The sequence below is a fragment of the Ochlerotatus camptorhynchus genome, unplaced genomic scaffold, assembly GCF_037179485.1.
Source record: "Ochlerotatus camptorhynchus isolate MF236.1 unplaced genomic scaffold, CSIRO-AGI_Acam_v1.1 ptg000054l, whole genome shotgun sequence".
NCBI lineage: Eukaryota > Metazoa > Arthropoda > Insecta > Diptera > Culicidae > Ochlerotatus > Ochlerotatus camptorhynchus.
The window spans coordinates 474,968-496,221 of NW_027040544.1; the positions used below are offsets into that span (position 1 = coordinate 474,968).

The 21,254-nt window shown below is 37.7% G+C and overlaps 1 protein-coding gene across 2 annotated transcripts in view; it reads right to left on the reverse strand.

The window, feature by feature from the left end:
• LOC135717273 (endothelial lipase) overlaps positions 1–20,621 on the reverse strand; it is a 38,022-nt gene extending 17,401 nt beyond the window's left edge. The window contains exon 1 of one of the 2 annotated variants that reach the window (XM_065239271.1): positions 20,415–20,621. In XM_065239271.1, the coding sequence (XP_065095343.1) occupies positions 20,415–20,469 (55 nt within the window). In that variant the 5' untranslated portion in view covers positions 20,470–20,621. Of the gene's footprint in view, positions 1–2,447; positions 2,643–20,414 lie in introns of those variants that run through there. The other variant, XM_065239273.1, reaches the window with a different exon arrangement.
• Positions 20,622–21,254: the final 633 nt, after the last annotated feature.

Below are 21,254 nucleotides of genomic sequence, written 5' to 3' on the forward strand. Positions count from 1 at the left end.
ACTGCTTGTAAGTAACAAGAAGAGGATGTAAAGTATGTGTTTGATTCATAAAACCTGTCAATTTCGCTTTCAGAGCGTCACAACCAGCGATTTTATGATTCGTGAGCGTTCACTCAGCGTTAGCACTCACGAATCGTAAAATCGCTGATTGTGACGCACTGAAAGCAATATTAACCGATTTTATGTGTCGAACGCATACGTCACGACCGCTTCTTGTAACTTTCAAGTATTAATTATCTAATGATTTAGTAATCCTGAAAAACTATTTTTTCGCAAGTAAGTTGAAGTAACCCTGCTCCTAGGCTGAGTAAAATTTTTAATCGATTTTTCTCATATTCGAGCAGATTTTGAGGAAAAGCGATTCTATGAGGGATCTTCATTTTAGCGATTTTGAGTGAAAACCCATTCTATTTTGAGTCAATTTCATCGGCCGTGTATGTTGCAGATATGGTGAAAATAATTCCCATACAAACTTCAAATTGTTTGTGTAAATGAGATCAAATTTAGCAAGGATGATGATGATCTGGACACGATTTGGATGGTTTAGAGATTCTTGCTGTCCAAATCCTGAAAAAATAATAGCATGTGCACAGTTCGAAAAAAATAGTGTAAATTGAAGCGTCACATATCATATAAGTATACATTATAAATCGTGTAAAGTTCTGAGACATTTCATGAAATGTTGCAAATATATACAAAAGCATATCTTTGTAAACAACATTGCTTACAAGTTGCATGGAAATACATGTTTACGTTAATGCATGTTTACATCACAATACAAATTCAGAATATTTTGCTGTGTGGTTCAATAACAAAAAAACAACAAGCCTGTTGTTGTTATGGTCAGTTTGACAGCTATTCAAGAAAGATTGAAATGTAAGAAAAAGTCTTAATAGGGTATGCTGATAGTTGAATATGTACCAGATAACATCACTAATCTCATCACAACAACACAGGCTTGTTGTTAATTGTCATGTCAACCTCATATTGTATTTGATTCAACGTTTGGATGACTGGGACCAATGTTAATGTAATTCACAAAAATCTTCATATAAACTTTCATTTGCACGACCTCTAAGCTTTCATTAATCATTACCATTTTTTGATCAGACTTATATTTTGGAGGTATGAAAGAAATCTAGCACCTCTATTGTTACATCAACCCTATACTAAAATCGATAATTCTCGAGCAACATGTGAAAAGGGCCTGTAAGCCAAACGTAAACTTTGAACGTGCAACTTTTTGTATGAGGTGTAGGGATTTCGATCTTGTACAGATTTCCTTCTCACACGATAGGATTCATTAAATCATGATGTTCTGAACAGTATTGGATCATGTAAGCCATAGTACACAGCACGGGGCTTGAGATACAAAAAAATCCTCGTTCGAAGAGCTGAAGAAGCATTTATCAATACTCTATTAACAGTGAACGGTCCGTAACGGCCCATTATACCCTAATTCATAACGATGCAACAACAGCGTTAGACACTTAACTTGCTCGTCAATCATTAACCTATCACTTGATCCACCAGGACTAATTAAACAAAATAAACTACAAACTGATACGATTTTATAATGAACTGAATGCATTACTGGTCAAACAAAGAGGCAGCAACGACTTGATCACGCTTTCGTCGTTCTAACACTTGATTTCAATGGTCCTCGTTGGAAATCGTTGAATCAATAGACACTGACTGCCTCGTTGGCTACTAAAGGAGAAAACAAACATTTGCATATTCTATAATTTCCCCTTCTACACGACCCGATGAGATCGGCAATAAACGACATTTACGGATATCATGCTTTTCGCCAACACCGTTAGGACAACTGAAGCTCCTTGAGGTGATGTTTTCTCCCCCCATCTACGATGTCTTTTATTTTTCTCGAACAGGTTGACTTTGACTGAGCAACCAGCTATGGTCATGATGACCAGTTGCAATTTATTGGTTGTACATTTTGCAGTCCGTGATAGAAGGATAGGCATCAAACGATGATCAAACAGGAAGAAAAGCTGTAATCGATTTTATTAGATTTTGCAGTGTCAATCGTCGTTGGAAACTAGACGGGCATATGCTGCCGTCGTCAATGACAGTTTGTCGGGGGTGGGGGTGAATAAAAATTTACTACTGAAATTGAAAGTGAATGATTGATTGGAAACGGGAATCAACCTTGCACTTCTTTTCATTTCCCAACAATTAGTATGGAAATGAACTTTCAACCCATTGAAAAACTAGAGGGAAAATCTTGTATCTAATAATCTGAAAAGCAAGTAAATACTAATTTTCATGTTTTGTTCAATTGAGTTGGCGGTTTTTTTCCACCACTCAGGAAATTTACATCGCCAGCTTTTCCATCAACTCACTATAAACTCACGCAACCACAATTACCTGATCCATAAATTCTTTCATCTCATATAATTAACATTTGACTGGAAACGATAGCTTACGTGGATTCTTCACTTTTTTCATCCTGGTTGACATGTGCACTTCCCACAAATGGTTCTGCTTCTTCCGTCACTTATTGTTCAATTTAATCATGAATCACTGTACAATTGATCACTATCATTACCGCTGATGGTAAGATGTTTATCTGCTTCTGATCTGCTGAAATCCCACTCACTGCCTTAAGGTCGGCAACGGTCAAGCAGCACAGCACCAATCTAGGAACCGAATGGGTCAACGTTTGAATTAGAACTACCGCACTCACTACGATGGCTAGAAGCTAGTTGGTCGTCAACTTTTCACGACACATGGAAGTGCACCCTTTCCGCCGACCTATTCGCCTTGAGGCTGATGGAAGTCAGTAGGCGATCGGAGTATTTTCGCATCGTTTATCCTCGACGAATCAGTCTCAATAGGTTCGTGCCTTCAACGAACCGGAATGGAACCAAAATTTTGCAATATCAAAATGTTCTATCTAGCGCAGGAGGTAATTAGTCCGTCTAGCACTGCGGTACGCCAACCGGTTCCAATAAAACTCCTTCCAACTTCGGACAAAGTGGTCAAATTCGAAGCCAGTGATGCATTCATTCGTCCACTAACGGTTCTAAGCAGCTGACAGAATTCTTGTTTTTTTTATGCTATACCTATCCATAATAGGGTAGTTATATGTGCAAGCAAACGGTAGTCAACTGAACGTCCTTGTCAGATTAGAAATGATGTAGAATGCAGTCAGCATGTTGCACAATCTGCGTGGATTTGCGCGGCAAATTGAAACGTTATTCGATCCGAGCAGCGTGTGTCTGCAGTTCGGAAATTTGATTTTCATCGCAGTAAAAACGGAACCGGTGTATGTGATTGCTGTTGGTTGTGAAGCATGTGGAATAGTGTAGCTGGTTAGTGATTAGAAAATCTGTGAACACCGATCAGTGCTGAATTATTAATTCAATAGAGCAGCGTTTCTCAGTCTATGGGTCGCGACCCACCAGTGGGTCGAGAGCTTCCCTCAGATGGGCAGCAGAAATTCAGACATCTTTATGTTTTTAAAATTTCGTGCAAAATAGGGGAAATGCATGTAATGTCGGCCTAAATGCTCATACATGAATTCAGCTATCGACTAAATTTTCAATAGCGACAAATATCCATTAGTACCGCCCGAATGACGCGTTCATCTAAATAACATTGATAAATGGCAGATTTTTAGCGATGGGTCCAATCTTAGATCCACAGGCCAACATTTGAGCCATTTCTCCTATAAGTTGAAAATTATGACAATTCACATTAACCTGCAAGTACAACCTAATAGCTTTTATTTTTTGGCTTTTTTCAGGCATTTAAAAGAAAGTTTGGAACCTCTAGGCCAATGGTGCCCAGCTAAATTCATATGGCTGGCTAAATTGCTAGTTTATACATAAAGTGTGATCTACACTCAGTGTCGTAGTGAGGGTGTGGCAAAAACAGCCAAGCGTGACAAGCTAAAGGGTTGAATTCAAAGCGTTTCTATTGAGCGAGTTTCCACAAAATTCATAACATAATAAATATTTGGATCTTAAAACAATACTTTAGAGTTGGTTGGAAATGCTAACATGTAGCTTTAGTGTGATAATTTATTAGCTAGAGAAAAGATCTTTAGAAGAGGGTAGGTGGATAGTTCCGTTAGAGTGCGGCAGTATGAAAATTGAATAGAAGTTGAAAATGAGCGAAGGGCCATTAATGCGACAGTTTTTAAAGTTAGACGCACATCTTTTGCCTAACCCGTACGATGTACGCGGAGACTTGAAGTATGTGTCCAAGTCTACAGACAAAAAATGTGCGTCCTCCTTTTGCTCATAGAGTGACTGCGGCTGTGGAATAGTTCTAGCGATGTTTTCATCACTACCTAAAGCCCCACGTTGCGAGAGCATTTCCAGTCGATGGTGTGTTATAATGCAATTCTTCTTTACCCAACTATTATTTTCATACTGCCGTACTCTAACGGAACTATCCACCTACCCTCTTCTAAAGATCTTTTCTCTAGCAAATAAATTATCACACTAATGCTTCATGTTAGCATTTCCAACCAACTCTGAAAATCGCTATGAAATAACATAAAAAACACTTTGAATGTAACAATACTTTAGTTGAAAACTTCAACATATTTTCTGAGCTTTAATAATTTGAAGTTCGAGATCTTGAATGATTTCCAAAGTCTCATTAAGTCTTAAGAAGTTTTCTTAAGTCAGTAACAAGGTCGAATTTAGGAAAAGAAAAGATTTTAGTAAAACACCATTAGCTTGAAAAAAAAAGATAAAATCTGAACATAAAAAAAAAACTTGGGTTCTGTATTGAACTTACATGATAAAAATATAATTCAAATATTGTTCCGAACAGAACTACTATGAAATTCTGGAAAGTATTTTTGGGGCATTCCATGGAAACTAGACATTAATTCTGGAAGGAAATTCAAAAGATTTGTGAGGAAAGCTTCAGGTAAATTATTTGTATAATTTGTTTATAGTTAGTTATAAGTAGAACTACATGGTAATTCTGACTTGTAGGGATTGTAAGGAAATATCCAGGAAAGTCCCAAAGAATCTCGGAGAAGAACTCAAAGGAACTCAGAGGATGATTCCCAAAATTACATTCGACAAGAGTCTCAAAGCAATGCTGACAAAAACTTTTAAGAAATTCTGACATCAATTTCAAATCTCATCAAATTTTGATAAGAATTCGCATGAAATCTGAATCTGAAGTTGACTCGATTCCAATGGAACCCTAGGGAGAATTTAATATTCTCGGTAGCATGAAGGTGAGGTTATTTAGCTACAATTTTGAGTTGAATTCCATGGAAGTTCAAACTCACAACATCTGAGTATAGTGTCGTGGGAGAAGAATAAAACAGGATTAAAAAAAAAATATATTGGAATTTTGGGAAAATTCCAGCGGAATTTTGGTATGACAATATTCCATGGAAAATTTTAAAGAAATTCTGAAAATTTTAAAGAGAATTCTAAAAATGATTCAGATAATGCAAAGAAAATATTTGTGATGAAAATTCCAAAGAAATCATGACAAAAAATCTAAGGGCATCCTGAAAAGAGTTTCAAAAGAATTTTGATAAAAAATCCAAGGGAATCTCAATCTGATAATAAAGGTTGAATGCGAAAAAATCCGGATACTTAATAAAGCTGCCATTAAGGCATTTTTTGAGTATTTTTTTTACAAATTCATTGAATCAAGCTAAGAGTGTATAGCATCACAGTAGGCATTGGATGTTGGATGTCAGGATAAGTTCATTTATTTACATCGTGGCTTCGCCGGAGCAAGCACGTCGCGATTCCCGGTCTATCCGCTCCTGGCAGTCAAATTCCTGGGCAGACATTTCAAATCAAAAAGAAATTCCCCAAAAAGTTCCTTGCAATCTGAAGTTGTGGACTGAAAAGTGAAACTTTCGTTACTTCTGGGACCAGGAAAGTTTCGTTACATCTGGGACTATGAACAAGCAAAATTACCAGGAGGAGTGCCGACGGAAGAGACTACTGCCTTTTCTGGAGCCGCATGAGATGGATTGCCTATTCTGGCCGGACTTGGCAAGCTGCCACTACTCCAATTCCACCAAACAGTGGTACAGCGAAAATAGCGTCACAGTGGTTCCCAAGGTGATGAATCCGGTCAATACTCCGGAACTAAGGTCAATTGAGAAAAACTGGTCAATTGTGAAGCACATACTGAAGAAAACGGGTAGAACTGCAAATGACCTGAAGGATTTCAAGCGGAAATGGAATTTGGTCCCAAACTCGAGCAATGCCTTAGAAGGGAGACTGAAACAATGGTCTTACAATAAGCATATAAATGACATGCAAATAATGGTCTTACAATAAGCATATGGAAAATAAAACGCATTTTTAAACACCAACCAGATTTTCGTGTCCGGATTTTTTCGTGTTCAAAGGTTAGTTGCAAAGGAGACATCTATTTCGAATGATAGTTTCTTGCCAATCACGAGGAAGATTCAAGTGACATCTGAATTTCTGGAAACATTGAAAAGAGGCTTCACGAAAATTTTAAAGAGGCTTTCAACCGAATTTAGACAGAATACATAAGGGATAGTGAGGTGTGTTCGTAGGGAGCAATTCCAGGCAAAATATCTAAGGGATTATCCATTCATTACGTCACGTGAAAACTGTCGAAAATGAATTCCCTTGTCACAGATTTTCACATTTTTCTCAACCCCCTCCACACTTTTACGTCACGCTATCGATGAACGATGTAAAAATGTAATTGACTCCTTGGATGTTGTACGGACTTCTCGGAAGTGCTTCAGACATCTCAGATATTCTACGGACTACACAGAAGTTCAATGGATTTCTCAGAAGCTCTAGGGGTTTTTTTTCGGAAGATCCGTGGACCTCTCGTCAGCTCTATGAACTTCTCGGGATTTAAACGAACTTCTCGAAAGTTATTAGTCTCGGATATTCTACGTACTTCTCGGAAGATCTACGGTCCTTTCAAATATTCTACTAACTTTTGGAAGTTCTACGAACTTCTCAAAAGTTCTACATACTTCTCGGAAGTTCTACGGTCTTCATGGAATTTCTATGGGCTTCTTGGAAGTTTTACGGACTTTTTGGAAGTTCGAAGGTCTGCTCGGATATTATACGAGCTTATCGCATATTATATGGAATTCTCGAAATCTCTATAGACTTGTCGGAAGTTCTATGGACGTCAAGGATAATATACGGCCATTTTGGAAATTTAACCGACTTCTCAGAAGTTTCACGGACTAAGGTAGATCTCCGGACTTCTCGGAAGATCTACGTACCTTTCGGAAATTCTGCAGTCTTTTCGGAAGCTCTACAGCCTTCATGGAATTTCTATGAACTTCTTGGAAGTGTTACGAACTTTTTGGAAGTTCTACGGTTTGCTCTTATCGGACTTCTCGGAAGCTCTATCCAGCTTTCCATGCTCGGTAATGGCGGGCTGTTTGTATGAATAAATGTATCCTTCACTGTGCTTTTTGATACTAACTGGAGGGCGTATGTTGTTCCATTTTCTTCTGCTCCTGCACGGAGATGAAAAACTACCCAAAATTAAGTACTTTTCCCTCAAACCCGGGGTTCAGCCCAATAACCCAAATTTGAGTAAATCGCATATAGTAGTTTCCATTTAATATCAGCAAAAAAATTACCTACTCAAAATTAAGTTTAATTCACGTAAATTTGAGAATATGCAATTTACTCAAAAGTATTTTATTGGGCTGAACTATATTGTTGAGTCGAATCTCTCGTTCCTTTTTTGACAACAATAAAGAGTGCAAGTGAGAGGCTGAACTCAATATTAAGTAAAAAGAACTCAAATTTTGGGGGGTATTTTTTCTCCGTATGGGAGAGTGAAAGGGAAGGGGTCGAAATTCGAACATCCAGATAGTGTCAAAAAGAGAGATACATTTATTCATACAAACAGGCCGCCATTACCGAGCATGGAAAGCTGGATACACATAAACAAATTCCGAATGTCAACTGTCGCGTAAAATATCCTCTCGTTAAATTTTGAGCTATAGTTCGCATAAACAACGAAATTGTTTACAAATTGCGCTTACATTTACATGAAATATCGTCTAAATTTACGCCAAATCTAACGTTAACAACGTGTACGCTATATATCGAAGAAATTTACATGAATTTTTCATACGGTGTACACTTTTCGGAATTTCTATGGACGTCTCAGATAAGGTGCGGCCATTTTGGAAATTCTACAGACTTCTCAGAAGTTTTATGGACTTAGGTACACATTAAGAAATAACTAATTTTACACGTGACGGAATCCGTCTTTGACATAAAAAATGAGACGTAAACAAACATGTCATGTAATATTAAGTGGTGCGAGACTGAAAAGTTCGTTGCTCGACGAAAAGTATGTTTGATTGAGTTATATTTCACGTCTGTTATGACTCAAATTTATGTCAAAATTTACGCTCGCATATGTCACTCTCAGAGCACCTAAATTTAAATGATTTTTCTAAGTGTGTAGTTCTCCGGACTTCTCGGAAGAACTACGGCTTTTTGAGAAGTTCGAAGGACTTCTCGGAGGTTCTAAGGGGCCTCCCTTAGCTCAGTCGGTAAAGGCTCTGCTACAAAGCAAGACCATGCTGGAGGTGGCTGGGTTCGATTCCCGGTCCGGTCTAGGAATTTTTCGTGTTGGAAAATTTCTCGACTTCCCTGGGCATAGACTGGACTGGACATGGACTTGCCACACAATTATACTAATGCGAAAATGGTACAGACATCGAAAGCTCTCAATTAATAACTGTGGAAGTGTCTCTAGAACACTAAATTGTGAGAGTAGGCAATAAGCTAATGTGCGATATGCAATAAACTTGAAATGCGAAGAAGAAGAAGAAGAAGAAGAAGGAGAAGGACTTCTCGGATATTCTACAGACTTTTCGGAAGTTCTACGGCCTTCTCGGATTTTCTTCGGATGAAGTCCAAGATGAAGTTTTAAAATAAAAGTTCATAGAACTTCTATTTCCGACATCTCAAACAAAAGCTGCCGATAGTTTCAGGAACAACTCGAAACATCTGACAAGTTTGACTAAACCTATTGTACAGAGAACTTCTGAAATTCTCATAGATCTTCCGGCAAGTACACGGATCCTCCAAAAAGTCCAACGAAAGTTCTGACTAATTCATGGATCTGTTTTGCGTCTTTTTTTACTAATTACTAGTTCACGAAACTCTAAATGATTGTAAGGTTTTTTCTAGAGTCAGTGTATAATGAGTCACGCCAAAAGTGAAGCCAAGTCTACATATTGAACTGTCAAACCGGCTTCCTATCGTGCAAAGTAAACAAACATTACGAAAGCTCCACGAAAGGTATTGCAATAAAATTTAAAATATAATCGAAGAAACTATCATAAACACGTAGTGAACTTTAAGTAGTCATAGCATACGTTTGGTAATGATCAGTAATGTGCATTTGTAATATTGGTTGTTAAAATAGTTCGACAAAATCACTGATATAATGATCTACTACAGCCACTAATTTGTTTTTTTTTTCGCTAGAAGCCATTTGAAGTATTTGGAGAAGTCTTCTGTTGTCAAGTGAAAGGAAAGGGTATTTTTCGAAAGTTTGACTGTTTTTCTCTTGCCGTGACTCTTATACACAGACTCTAGTTTTTTTTCAACTAGTTCAAGGAACTTGCCTCTTTGTTATTCCAAATTATTGAATATCAGGGATAACAACTTAGCAAATTTAACCCAAATGAGCTTTCTGTGCATTTTGAAAGTAGAATTGATTTTAAAATGATGCAATTTTTTGCAAATTTAACTGATTTCAATGAACTCATGCTATAAGATCTCACCAATTAAAACTAAAAAATATGGCGATGTGACATCAAGGTTAATCCAATGCCCCCTCCCCCGTTTGCCACATTTGCTCACGTTTTTCTTTGCGCTCTCCTCTCTAGACGCATGACGTAATTTACGGATGCTCCCACCAAAAAAATGATTTTTTGAAACGACCCGCCCCGACCTTTGTATGAAACTTTGCGTAATTGATTGTTATGGGCAATAATTTACATTTTTTTGCTAAAATTCGACCATTTTGAATATTGTAACATTTTCAAAATGGTGTCCCTGAAATTGACAAAAAAAATAGCACGGAAACCACATTTCTGATCGAAATGACGTCTGACACAAAGTTATCGAGCAAAATAATGACTGCCAAAGACAAATTAACAAAAAATGTGTTTTATTTATTTTAAGTAAAAATTCAGAATACAAATATTAAAAACCCAAAAATCTCAAAATGTGTTTGCCCGATTTTTGAAATTTTTTTTTCAAGAAAAAAGCTATTGAAAAAAGCAAACTTTTGAACCGTGCAAAATCATTTCGTTCAGAAGTGCCGTTTTCGTGCAACATACGTTTTGTAAAATTTCAATGCTGTCAGTTTGAAAATTTCATAAGATCCAAAAAAAGTCGAATTTTAGCAAAAATGATGCAAAGATTCATGCATATCAGTCATGCAGTTTAAGATATATTTGTCGGTAAATTAAGTTTGTTTTTGTTTTGCCAATATTATGATCTCACTTTTGTTTTAACACATTTAGATATGGCTTGGCTTGACAAACAGCTAACCAGCTTAGTCATACGGTGCTCAAACATTGCCATACCAAACATCAGTATGATCGGTTTGCTTATTGCTTGTGCAACCAAAAATATCAACAGTCAATAAACCAGACGTTTTAAACATTGGCGAAGCAAGTAAAAACAGGCATGAAGCCGCTAAGAACCTAGCCAGGTGCCTATTAATGCTCACGACCGTCGTCAAATCAACAGAGCAGAAAAATGCTGCACAGCAAAAATACCACTTTTGCAATACATTCAGAATTACTTGCCTATTCGCTGGCATTCAATCAAACTCGACGTCTTCAATGGGTCACAAACATGATTTGTGACCGTCAATATTCTAGCCTTCTGGCTGATATTGACTTACGGTGGTGGTAGCGGTTTCGAGGCGTGTTAAGCCAACTACATAGTTATAAAAAAAACCGCCTCAACTAAACTATGCGCACAATTACCATCGGGCTTGATGTATAGCACTATGGCTGCTCGTTGCAATTTTCTATATCGATCACGGGTCTCACATAATGTGGCGTGTGCCTGGTTGAATGGGGCAGTTTATTGCTTCGCTTGTTTTCCACGCTTACTGCGTCCAATGCTTTGATGGAAAGCACATGCGATTCAAAACTAAATCTTCACTTCTGACTATTAACTACGCCCACGTCAAGTTCAATTGAAAGTAAAGCAATTAGAATTCATTCTATATGTACACGTAATAAATACTCAAATAAGTCTGATAAATGATAATCGCGTCAATTTTCAAATAGACCAATCTACATTGATCGATTATCTTCAGCGACTCTCTCTTTCGTAAATAACTCGGCTACAACAACATTTCGTATTTGTAGTATAAGATGCTAGATAGTTGCTTCTTCCAGGGCTGTTACAAGATTTTTTACCCTTCTTACAAAGAAGGGTATCGGAACATGTCTGTGTGTGTGTGTGTACGTGTGTATGTGTGTATGTGTGTGTGTATGTAACGAAATGAATGCGCTCACGTTTCTCAGCAACCGCTCAACCGATTTGGACAAACTCGGCGCCAAATGATAGGTCTTGGGGTCCCATTGAACGCTATTGAACGGTTTTGGAATCGGTGAACCGGTTCCGGAGATATGGCCGGAATAAGATCCCGTGAATATGGGCCTTCACATTGGATTTAACGGAAAACGTATCAAAACCATCATGCGACACATCAAATTACTACAGAATTCAAAAATAAGATCAATGCAAGTCGTGTTAAGTGTTCCAGACCACATTGGACACACTTGGACATGTTTCGGGTACCCCGGGGAAGTTGCTTGAATATGAATTGAATTAAAACCCATTAAATCACATTAAAATACGATGATAAGGTGATTGGTAGCCTCACCAAATAGACTACACCCGGATATATTCTGGGTACCCCCAGGCAGTGGCGTAGCGTCACTGGATGACACGGGGGTGGGGGGCTTGGTCACTGATAATGACAATAAAATAAATAAACTTGAATAAGTAGGTAGATAAATTCGGGTTTTTTTAATTTGATCCGCGAAATCCGCGATTTCTCAAAAGAAATAAGCGTCTTCAAATACTAATCCGCGTCAAAAAAAACCTGTTTTCATTGCATAAAAATACCTTTTGTATACTACTACATGGCATTTCAAGCTTATTGCTTTTAGCATATTAGATTTTTGCCTGCTCTCACCTTAGTGTTCTTTGAAGGACCTTCACATTTTAATTGAGAGATTTCTATGCATGCATGCAAATTAATGCATTTTCATTTGAAATGCAAATTTTCTTGAAAGTTAACCTTTGCGTCTCTGACGTATTTTGCTGTCCTAAATGTTGTAGTTAAATTGGCTATAGTTTTCTCAATTTTTGACGGATTCAAACTAAACACGCTATGAGAAATTAACAGAGTTTGATAAGTAACACTTGTTGGTCACGCCGCACGACTTATTACTATGTATACCGGAAATTATAGCTTTTCCAAATTGTCCAGGACGTCAGTTGATTTGTTCTACTAGATCAACCAAGACTGCAATAATGCCTGTAGTATCAATCAGATTCAAAGTGTCTATGTGGATCATGCCTCATAGCCTAGTCAGTAAAGGCACGGTATTACCAAGCAGGAGGCGGCGGGTTCGATTCCCGGTCCGGTCGAGGGAATCTTTCGGGTTGGAAATTTTCTCGACTTCCCTGGGCATAGAGTATCATTGTGCTTGCCACACAATATACAAATTCATGCATTGGTATTTGCATCGAAAGCTCTAAATTAATAACTGTGGAAGTGCATTTATAGAACACTAAGTTGAGAGCACGCAATAAGCTAATATGCACTAAGCAAGTAGCTTGAAATGCGAATAAGAAGAAGAAGAATGTGGATCATGTATGATCTATTTCCCAGTAATCCAGGTGTTGTAGGTTCTTCAAATCGTCCTGGATATCAGATAATTTGATCTACTATATCAACCGAGATTGAGACAATGTTTTTAGTATCGAAATATTTCCAGACAGATGCACAGTATCTATGTGAATCATGCATGAACTATTTTCATGTATATCAGATGTTTTAAGTTCTCGAAATCGTTCTGGAGTACAGATGATTTATTCTACTGGATCAACCATGACTGGGATAAAGTCTGTAGTATCGAAATATGTCCAAACAGATTCATAGTGTCTATATGAATAATGTTTAATTATTTCCACGTATACCAGATAATCTAGGTTCTCCAAATCGTCCTGCAGTTCAGATGATTTGTTTTACTAGATCAACAAAGACTGGGATAATATCTGTAGTATCGAAATATCTCAATGGAAATCTTAGAACATTTTGCATACACGAAAATAGGTTGGCATGATCCACATCCACATAGACACTGTAAATTTGTTTGGACATTTTTCGATACTAAATATATTGAAGTAGTCTTGGTTGATCTAATTGAAAAATAATCTGATCTCCAGAATGATTTCAGAACCTATTACACCTTTTATACGTAGCAATAGGTCGGGCACGATCCACATAGTCACTTTGAATCTATTTGGACATATTTAAATCTGTATTATATTATTGCAGTCTTGGTTGATATAGTAGAACAACTGAACTCCAGGACAATTTGAAGAACCTAGAATATTCGGTATACATGGCAATTACTCGCATATGTACGATTCGTTTATGATTTGACAACAAAAAATGCTATGTTCATATTGGAAATAAAAAAAAAACATGAAAATTTCTCACATTGGACAGACCGCAGGGAATTTCCGTGTAAATCCGGTGTAACTTATGGAATTGAGATCATTTCTCGGTGTTTGGTTTGAACCGGTAAAACATTGAGAGCCAAATGAACAACAAAATAGCTGACAGAAAAATAATCCGGGACGGAAAGGTGACAATGAATTCCACAATTCTTGTGACAGCACATCAGTCCCTTCGCAATTTTCGCGACATCATTTAATGTTTCCGCGATTTTCGCGACTGAAAGTTCAAATCCGCGACAAATCGCGAAATCCGCGCCTGTTTTAACAGCCCTGTTCTTCCATTGACCTGTTTGTCGAAAATATCCGGAAATCTAAATAAACATCTCAAAAGGTTCTATTTGCATTGATAGATTCTCTTCATCAACTTTTTCTTTCGAAAATAACTCAGTAGAAAAACCTTTCCCTGATGGATTTGGCGTTTTGGACACTAGATAAGAACCTATTTTATCAAACTATGTGGTAAAAATAGCGCTCAATCTATTTGCATAGCAGTGGTTATCAAAGGAGTAAACCGATTAAGCGAATCGATCGAAGTAGATAGGACTTTTTGAAATGTTCATAGAGAAATATCTTAACACGACCGTTACGATCCAAATATAAAGTCGATCAAGAGAATCGATCAATGTATATAGGACCTATTGAAAAGCGACGCGAGAAGGGTGCTTTAGCAAGCCACACTACCATATCTCCACCGAAACCAACATTTAAATGACACCTGCCGCCGTCTGCCAGAAGCTAGGCAAATATATCGCAAAAACCACAACGAAAACGATGCGAAAATAGCACTTAGATCTCACCATCAGCCAATAAGCAGAATAATTATACACACGCAACGACTTCTCACGGTTTGTCCACGACTCCAAAGTTATACCACTTACAAGGGGCCAGAGCGCACGCAGTATGGATGGATGCCTATATGTACTAAGGCACAGATAGCTGCTCTCCGTTCAACACGAGAGGGTGAGCAATTCCACGTAATGCACACACCCCTTCCAATACAGAGATAGAGAGATCTGTTGACTAAACACAGCGTAGTGTTTTCACACGCTGCTCAACAAGTTTGAAGTTGTCAAGTCCACACGCACGCACGCACGCACGCTCCCAAGATTGATGTTTGCCACTCGACGAACGAACGAATTCCAAGAAACAGAACCGACCGGTACAACGTGTTCCGGATAACTAAACTGAGCGGACGCACTCACTCGACCGCCCACCGGTTGTTTGGTAGTAGTTCTCTGAAAAAAAATATCGTGCCATCAACGACCGCACAAAACTAATTCAGTCAAGACCATTCAGTTTTAGTGGTGATTGTGAGTTGCGGTTTATGAGTACCATACGTTCGCGAAATCCGCTGATAGATCGCTGGATACAGCGATGAATGAATTTTGTGGCTTCATTCGATTTTATGGAACATTTTTCACCAAACTGGTCAAAATAGCTCGATTTCACTTATTAAAAAGTGTGCACGTTTACGTAAAATAGTTTTGATTGTCTTCGGTGCACTTATTCCTTGTGAAGTAAGACATAAGTGCTCACTTTTTGCATTTTTGGAGCAGTCAAGTTTTAGACGCTACCAACAATACTGTATTTGAATATCAGTTAGCAAAAGTTTGATGCAAATGTTTGGACTTAAGCTCGGTCCTTAAACTGTGAGAAAAGCTTTAAAATTGATATGTTGCTGTTCGATATAATTCTTACTTCTCATGTGGCTAAAGTGTGGAAGTGTTAGTGAGCATATCGTAGTAAGGTTTCGCGTTTAGCTGATGAAGTATGTTGCAAGCGAAACATGAGTATATCTCTGATACACTAGCGATGGTTTTAATGTAGTATACAGGGCAAAACGAATATCGCGACCATAAAAAGGGTTGAATCTAATCGCGAATCAATGGCATCTGATATTGGTAAGTTTGTAACACTCACAGCAGTCTAGGTGATAAGTTCAGGCATAACATTTGATAACGGCACAAAAGCATTTGTAAACAAACTTTCTAAGACCCTTTACACGCGAACCAAAGTACGCCCACGCAAACCAACAACATCATCGGATAGGGGTAACTATCACCTTTCCGATAGTGGTATTGGTTTGCGTGGGCGTACTTTGGTTCGCATGTAAAGGGCCTTAGAAAGTTTGTTTACAAATGCTTTTGTGCCGTTATCAAATGTTATGCCTGAGTTTATTGTTCTCACATTACTATACCAGAATCGCGAGTGAATTGCGTTGCGAACTAACATTTGCGAAACCGAATGTGGGTATTATTTCTCGATGGTTCATAAAAAATGAGCATGAATGTGCTATATTGTATTGACGTCCGACGTGTAATGAAGCAATCATGACTCTAGTATTGGCGTTCAACGTGAATTTGATTATATTCAAAAAGTAATCGGAAGTATTATATAAATGTTTTGAATTTCGTCTTGCCTTGCCTTTGTTGCACATAGAACTGTGGACGCTCATAACGGGGCGAGATCGTTGGGATTTTCCAAAAACATTTGCCTGCATCTGACAATAGGCCGCCATTAAAATTTGGTCTCTCACGGCCATCTTGAAAAACGGCTCGATGATGCAGATTTAAAAATTTTGAGCGGTGAGGTGAGGAAAAGCAATATTTTTGAATGGTTAAGATACATAACAACCTACAAGTTCTATTGTAGTATTCTCATGTACCATACATTATATTGTGCAAAGGTTATAAGATCTATTGTATTTGTATTTATAATGACACCAGCGGAGAAATCCAACTCATATCCGTCAAAAATAGGGCTACCCTAAATTGAGCAAACAAAGTTGGACCTGACAAGATGACATTCCATTCGTCATCTTGTCAGTTCCAACTTTGCTTACTCAATTGGAGTACCCTACTTTTCACGGATACGAGTAGATTCAAATTTGGGTTGTTTAAAATAACGTGTGTAACACATCGATCCGTCCTTTTACCGAAATATTAACATTTTGCCTACGGGATTCTTCAGTGGAGTGAAAGGATAAAAAACGATCCGCTATGTTTCACGAAATTCGACATTTGCTTATGGGGTTTTCCTATAGGAGTGAACAGTTGCAGAATAGGTCTCACCAATACCAAAACAATGTTGTCAAATAAAGGCTGAATGCGTCAATGTCCCGAATTTTAGAGAAAGAGATAATATTAAGAAATTATTTTAAAAATCTTGAACTTGATACGGCGCAAGATTTTTTTTTAAAGTTCCGTGATCTGTACGAATATAAATCTTTAAAACAAATGTAATCTTAAGAAAAAAATTAATTTTCAAGATTCTGAGGCTTTGACATGTGTTTAGAGTCTTAGAATATACAATTTTTTGGAATTTGGGAAATCTATCTTAGATTAAGAAGAAAAAACACGATTACATTTTTTTTCCAACAAAATGAATCTGAGAAAAATACTCAAAATGTAGGATTTTGAAAATGTTTCTAGATCTCTGACTAAGAATTTTTTTCTTCGTGATTTCAAATTTGGAAAATTTTGTTCACTTGAAAAAATGTTCAGGGTTCTAATAACTTGAAGAACTTTTTATAGAATTTTGAAAACTCAAAATTCTGAGAAGAACTCGAAGAAAGATTCAACGGAGCTCTAACAAGAATCCCAAACTAATTCTAGGATTAACGAACTGATGAACTCCCTTGATTACAAGGGAGGTGTTAGGAGAACTTAAATGAGAGTTCCTAGTTGATTCTGAAGAGAATTGTATGCGGATTGTGAGGAGAATATTAAGGAGAATTTAAAAAAAAATATAAAATATAAAGGGTTTTCTGATAATAATTTCAAAGGAATGCCGAGAAAGATTCTCAAGAAAACTTTAAGCAAGATCTGAGAAAAATACCGAAAGAATTTTGTTCTGAGATAAACAAATAAAAATGCTGAAGAATTTGAATTACATTCTTAAGAAAATTTCAAGAAAATTCAGCACAGCACAGCACATGGAATTCCAAGGTACTCTGAGAAGAATTCCAAAGTATTTCTGTGAGGAGCGTTTTGCGAAAGGTCAAATAATTTCAAAAGTTTAAGATGATTAAGAGCTGAATAAACCATTTTTGAGCTGAAGAAACATATGTTTGCTTGATTAAGCTCAAGCTGGTGGGTAGCTTCCTTTTACATTTAGTATGGCTTCAAAAATGTTGATAAATAGAAAATAGTGTTTGAATGATAAGCAGCTTTTTAGCAGTGAACGAAAATGGTTAACAGTTAGAGGGAGACACCAAAACCACGCGTCCCGAGCCACCGAGTCACGCTACGCTATGCTCTGGTCGAATAAACTATCCTCGTGGAGGACCACCCGAACAGAGTCTGAGCGTTTTAAAGGATTTAGCGAGCATTTCCTGGCAAATTAAAAACAACAATGGACAGCCCTATGGGGTTGTACGCAATGGTGTCGTAGGACTACGTGGTCTTATATAATAAATGTTATTTGTTAACTGCAGCAGGAGCTAGTGATTTGTGTAGGAATAGGAATTTGAGCGGGGTTCTCTCTGTTTATACTCTTTAGTATGACGCGCTTGACATAGATGGTCCACAGCAACTCACGAAGAGCTACTGATTCCGATCAATAGCGGTGCAGCTTCTTCCTGTTTCTATGGATGCTCATGTGGGCTGCAGTTAGCTGCTTGCAGGCAGCCTTTCGTTGTGTACTGGAGAACACCAAGACTCACCACGCGGTGATTGAATAAACACCGTTTGGTAAGACCGGATGGAATTCAAATTTGAAATCTGTGTTAGGGAAATTGCTTTCCGCAGGCAATCGGTGATAATTTTAATTATCATAGAAACAGTTGCACATCCGTTAAATTTTCAATAGTGACATTTTGAAAAATGATAAAGTCTTAATTTTAACAGATTCGTTGAAACAAATCCTATCGATTGGCGTATTAAGAATTAAAATCCATCATCTCTGCATCAAGATCAGACCGCTTTCATGACGCAACCGACCTTGGTTTTTGAAACCGCACCTCCAATGTCGCCTCAAAGGTCATGGTATGTTAAATTTAAACATATCTAGATAGAGTTGGAATTAGGCGTAACAGCTTTTGTAAACAACGAATTCGCTCGATGATTTTTAGGAATTCAAGGCACGCCCACGCAAACCAACATTACCGTCGGGTAGAGAAAGTCTTACCCTACCTGATGGTGATGTTGATTTGCATGCGCGAGCCTTGACTTTCAAGACACGAAAAAAGTCATTGTTTACAAAAGATGTTACGCCTTAATTCCAGAACTGACATCCATGACAAATGTCCAAAAAAATACTCTTTTACAACTTTATAGTGGTCCTGAAAAGGACCGTTTTGTCGTGATGGTTGAGTAATGCTGAGCTATTAGGGTGTTAAACACAGATGAGGATGGTGACTCGGCTGGTGAGCTGTATGTTGTTTGGAATGAGGGTGACGCGCTTGACATAGATGGCCCACAGCAACTCACGAAGAGCTACTGATTCCAATCAATAGCGCTGCGGCTTCTTCCTCCTTCTATGGATGATCATGTGAGATGCAGCTCACTGCTTGCAGACTCTCTATGGTTTGATGAAAAATGTGCTCCAAAAAAAGTATTTAAATTTTAGTAATACCTCAAGAAAATCATCATTCCAATACAGAAGAAGTGGGTAACAAATCCTGTAACAAATTCAAGCATTTTTATCACTGTTCGATCCGCTCATAAATTTCATCCATTTTTACTGATTGTCATCTAAACTTTGAACAAACTTCACGTTTCACTACGTACGAAAAAATAATTAATATAAAGTTGTGCGCTTTTGAAGTGTTTGGCATTTGTTCCACGAATGATAAAAATAACAGTTTCTTCAGTAAATTTTAACAAATGTTCGGTAATGAAGTGATGACCATTCAGTAAAAGTAGCATGTTTACCTCAGGAGAGAATTTATGTTTACAGAACATATCTGTAATGAAAATAGCAAAACACAGTAAATGATTTTTTATTTTAGAAAATATTGGTTTTCAGTAAGGGGCGATCCATTTATCAAGTCACGCTAAATTGAGGAAAAATTAACAACCTTCCCCCTTTTCGTTGCGTTTTTCCTAAACCTATAACTAATGCGTGACATAATGTGTGCATCACCCCTAACTCACGTTACTGTTTTCGGTATAAACATAGAAAATAGCCGAACGTGTAGAAATATAATAGTTTTGCCGAGTATAGAAAAAGTACCGAACATCGAGAATGCGATTAAGTGTGTATGTTGTCGAAAAATGTCTTAAACTCGTTAGACACTGATCACTTTCGAACAGAAATTTTGCAAAATTTCAGAAATATATGGACAGTGCGTCAAAAAAAAAAAAACATATTATTTTGGCCGATACTGTAAATCTGTGAAAGCTTTCGTGTAAAAAAAGCAGTAAGGCTCAGAAAAACACCATGTTTTGCAATATAGCAGCCACAAATAATAATAATAAGTGATTCTATAAAACATAACTACTTCTTTTCGTTGATTCGCAATGCAATTATGTTGTTACTCAAAGCGCTGGCGGTGATAACACTATCACCCAGCCAGAACACATTCATCGGAACGAATTCAATACCATTAAACATTTCACTAGCATTATTTCAGAGTCTTCAATCTTCATGAATCACTGTAGTTTACATAATAGTTACGATCCACATAATACCAACCTAAGGCCAACACCAGCGTCGATGTAACGACGACAATTTTTCTAGTGATTCCCATAGTTCCGCTGTTATAGTTGTTTTTTACTCCGACTAGGCACTAAACAGCAAAGCTCTAATCACACACTCACTAAACTTCACCCAAATTACTTGCAGCGTAGCCACCACTCCGCGCGCGTTCCGAAGATCCTATGCGAAAGTCAACCAAACAACCGAAAATACCTCGCTCGGCGGCTAAATCTCGACTGAGCTCGCTGACCGGAGATCTCGCGATTCGCGATTTTTGTACACACAACCAACATCAGCCGAAGTCAACTCTGTTATCATTCTGACTCGATGACGTTATGAAAAAAAAAACGGTAGCAATAAAGCAAAATCATGCTTGTCCATTTCAGCTACGTTGCACGCCTTATAGGTGAAATTGACCTTTCATCGTTGTGGTTGAAAATGTTCATATGTGCACCTGTAAGTCTATTACCTGATGATTAGATGATTATTGGTTTACTAAACACCTAAACACCGCAAACAATCCCGTGCATTTCGCAAGTATGTTTGTTTTTATTTCATTTTTGATATATTGGCTAAAACACACAAATACTCCAAAACAGAGAATTCAATACATTTTCTATAAGCCAGCTACGAAATGTAATCCAACGACCGGCGCTGCAAACTATCTGCGGTGTACAATGGGGTCAAAGTAGCGAATCGCGATTCATGACGTCGTAGTTGGTGTGTAGCAGTCCGCCTCTTGGACACTCTCCCTCCGCTCGCGTCAAGAAATCAATTTCTCGACTTACAATGGAAAAGGGCCGATAAACTATTGCAAATAAAACACCGTCCCATCGC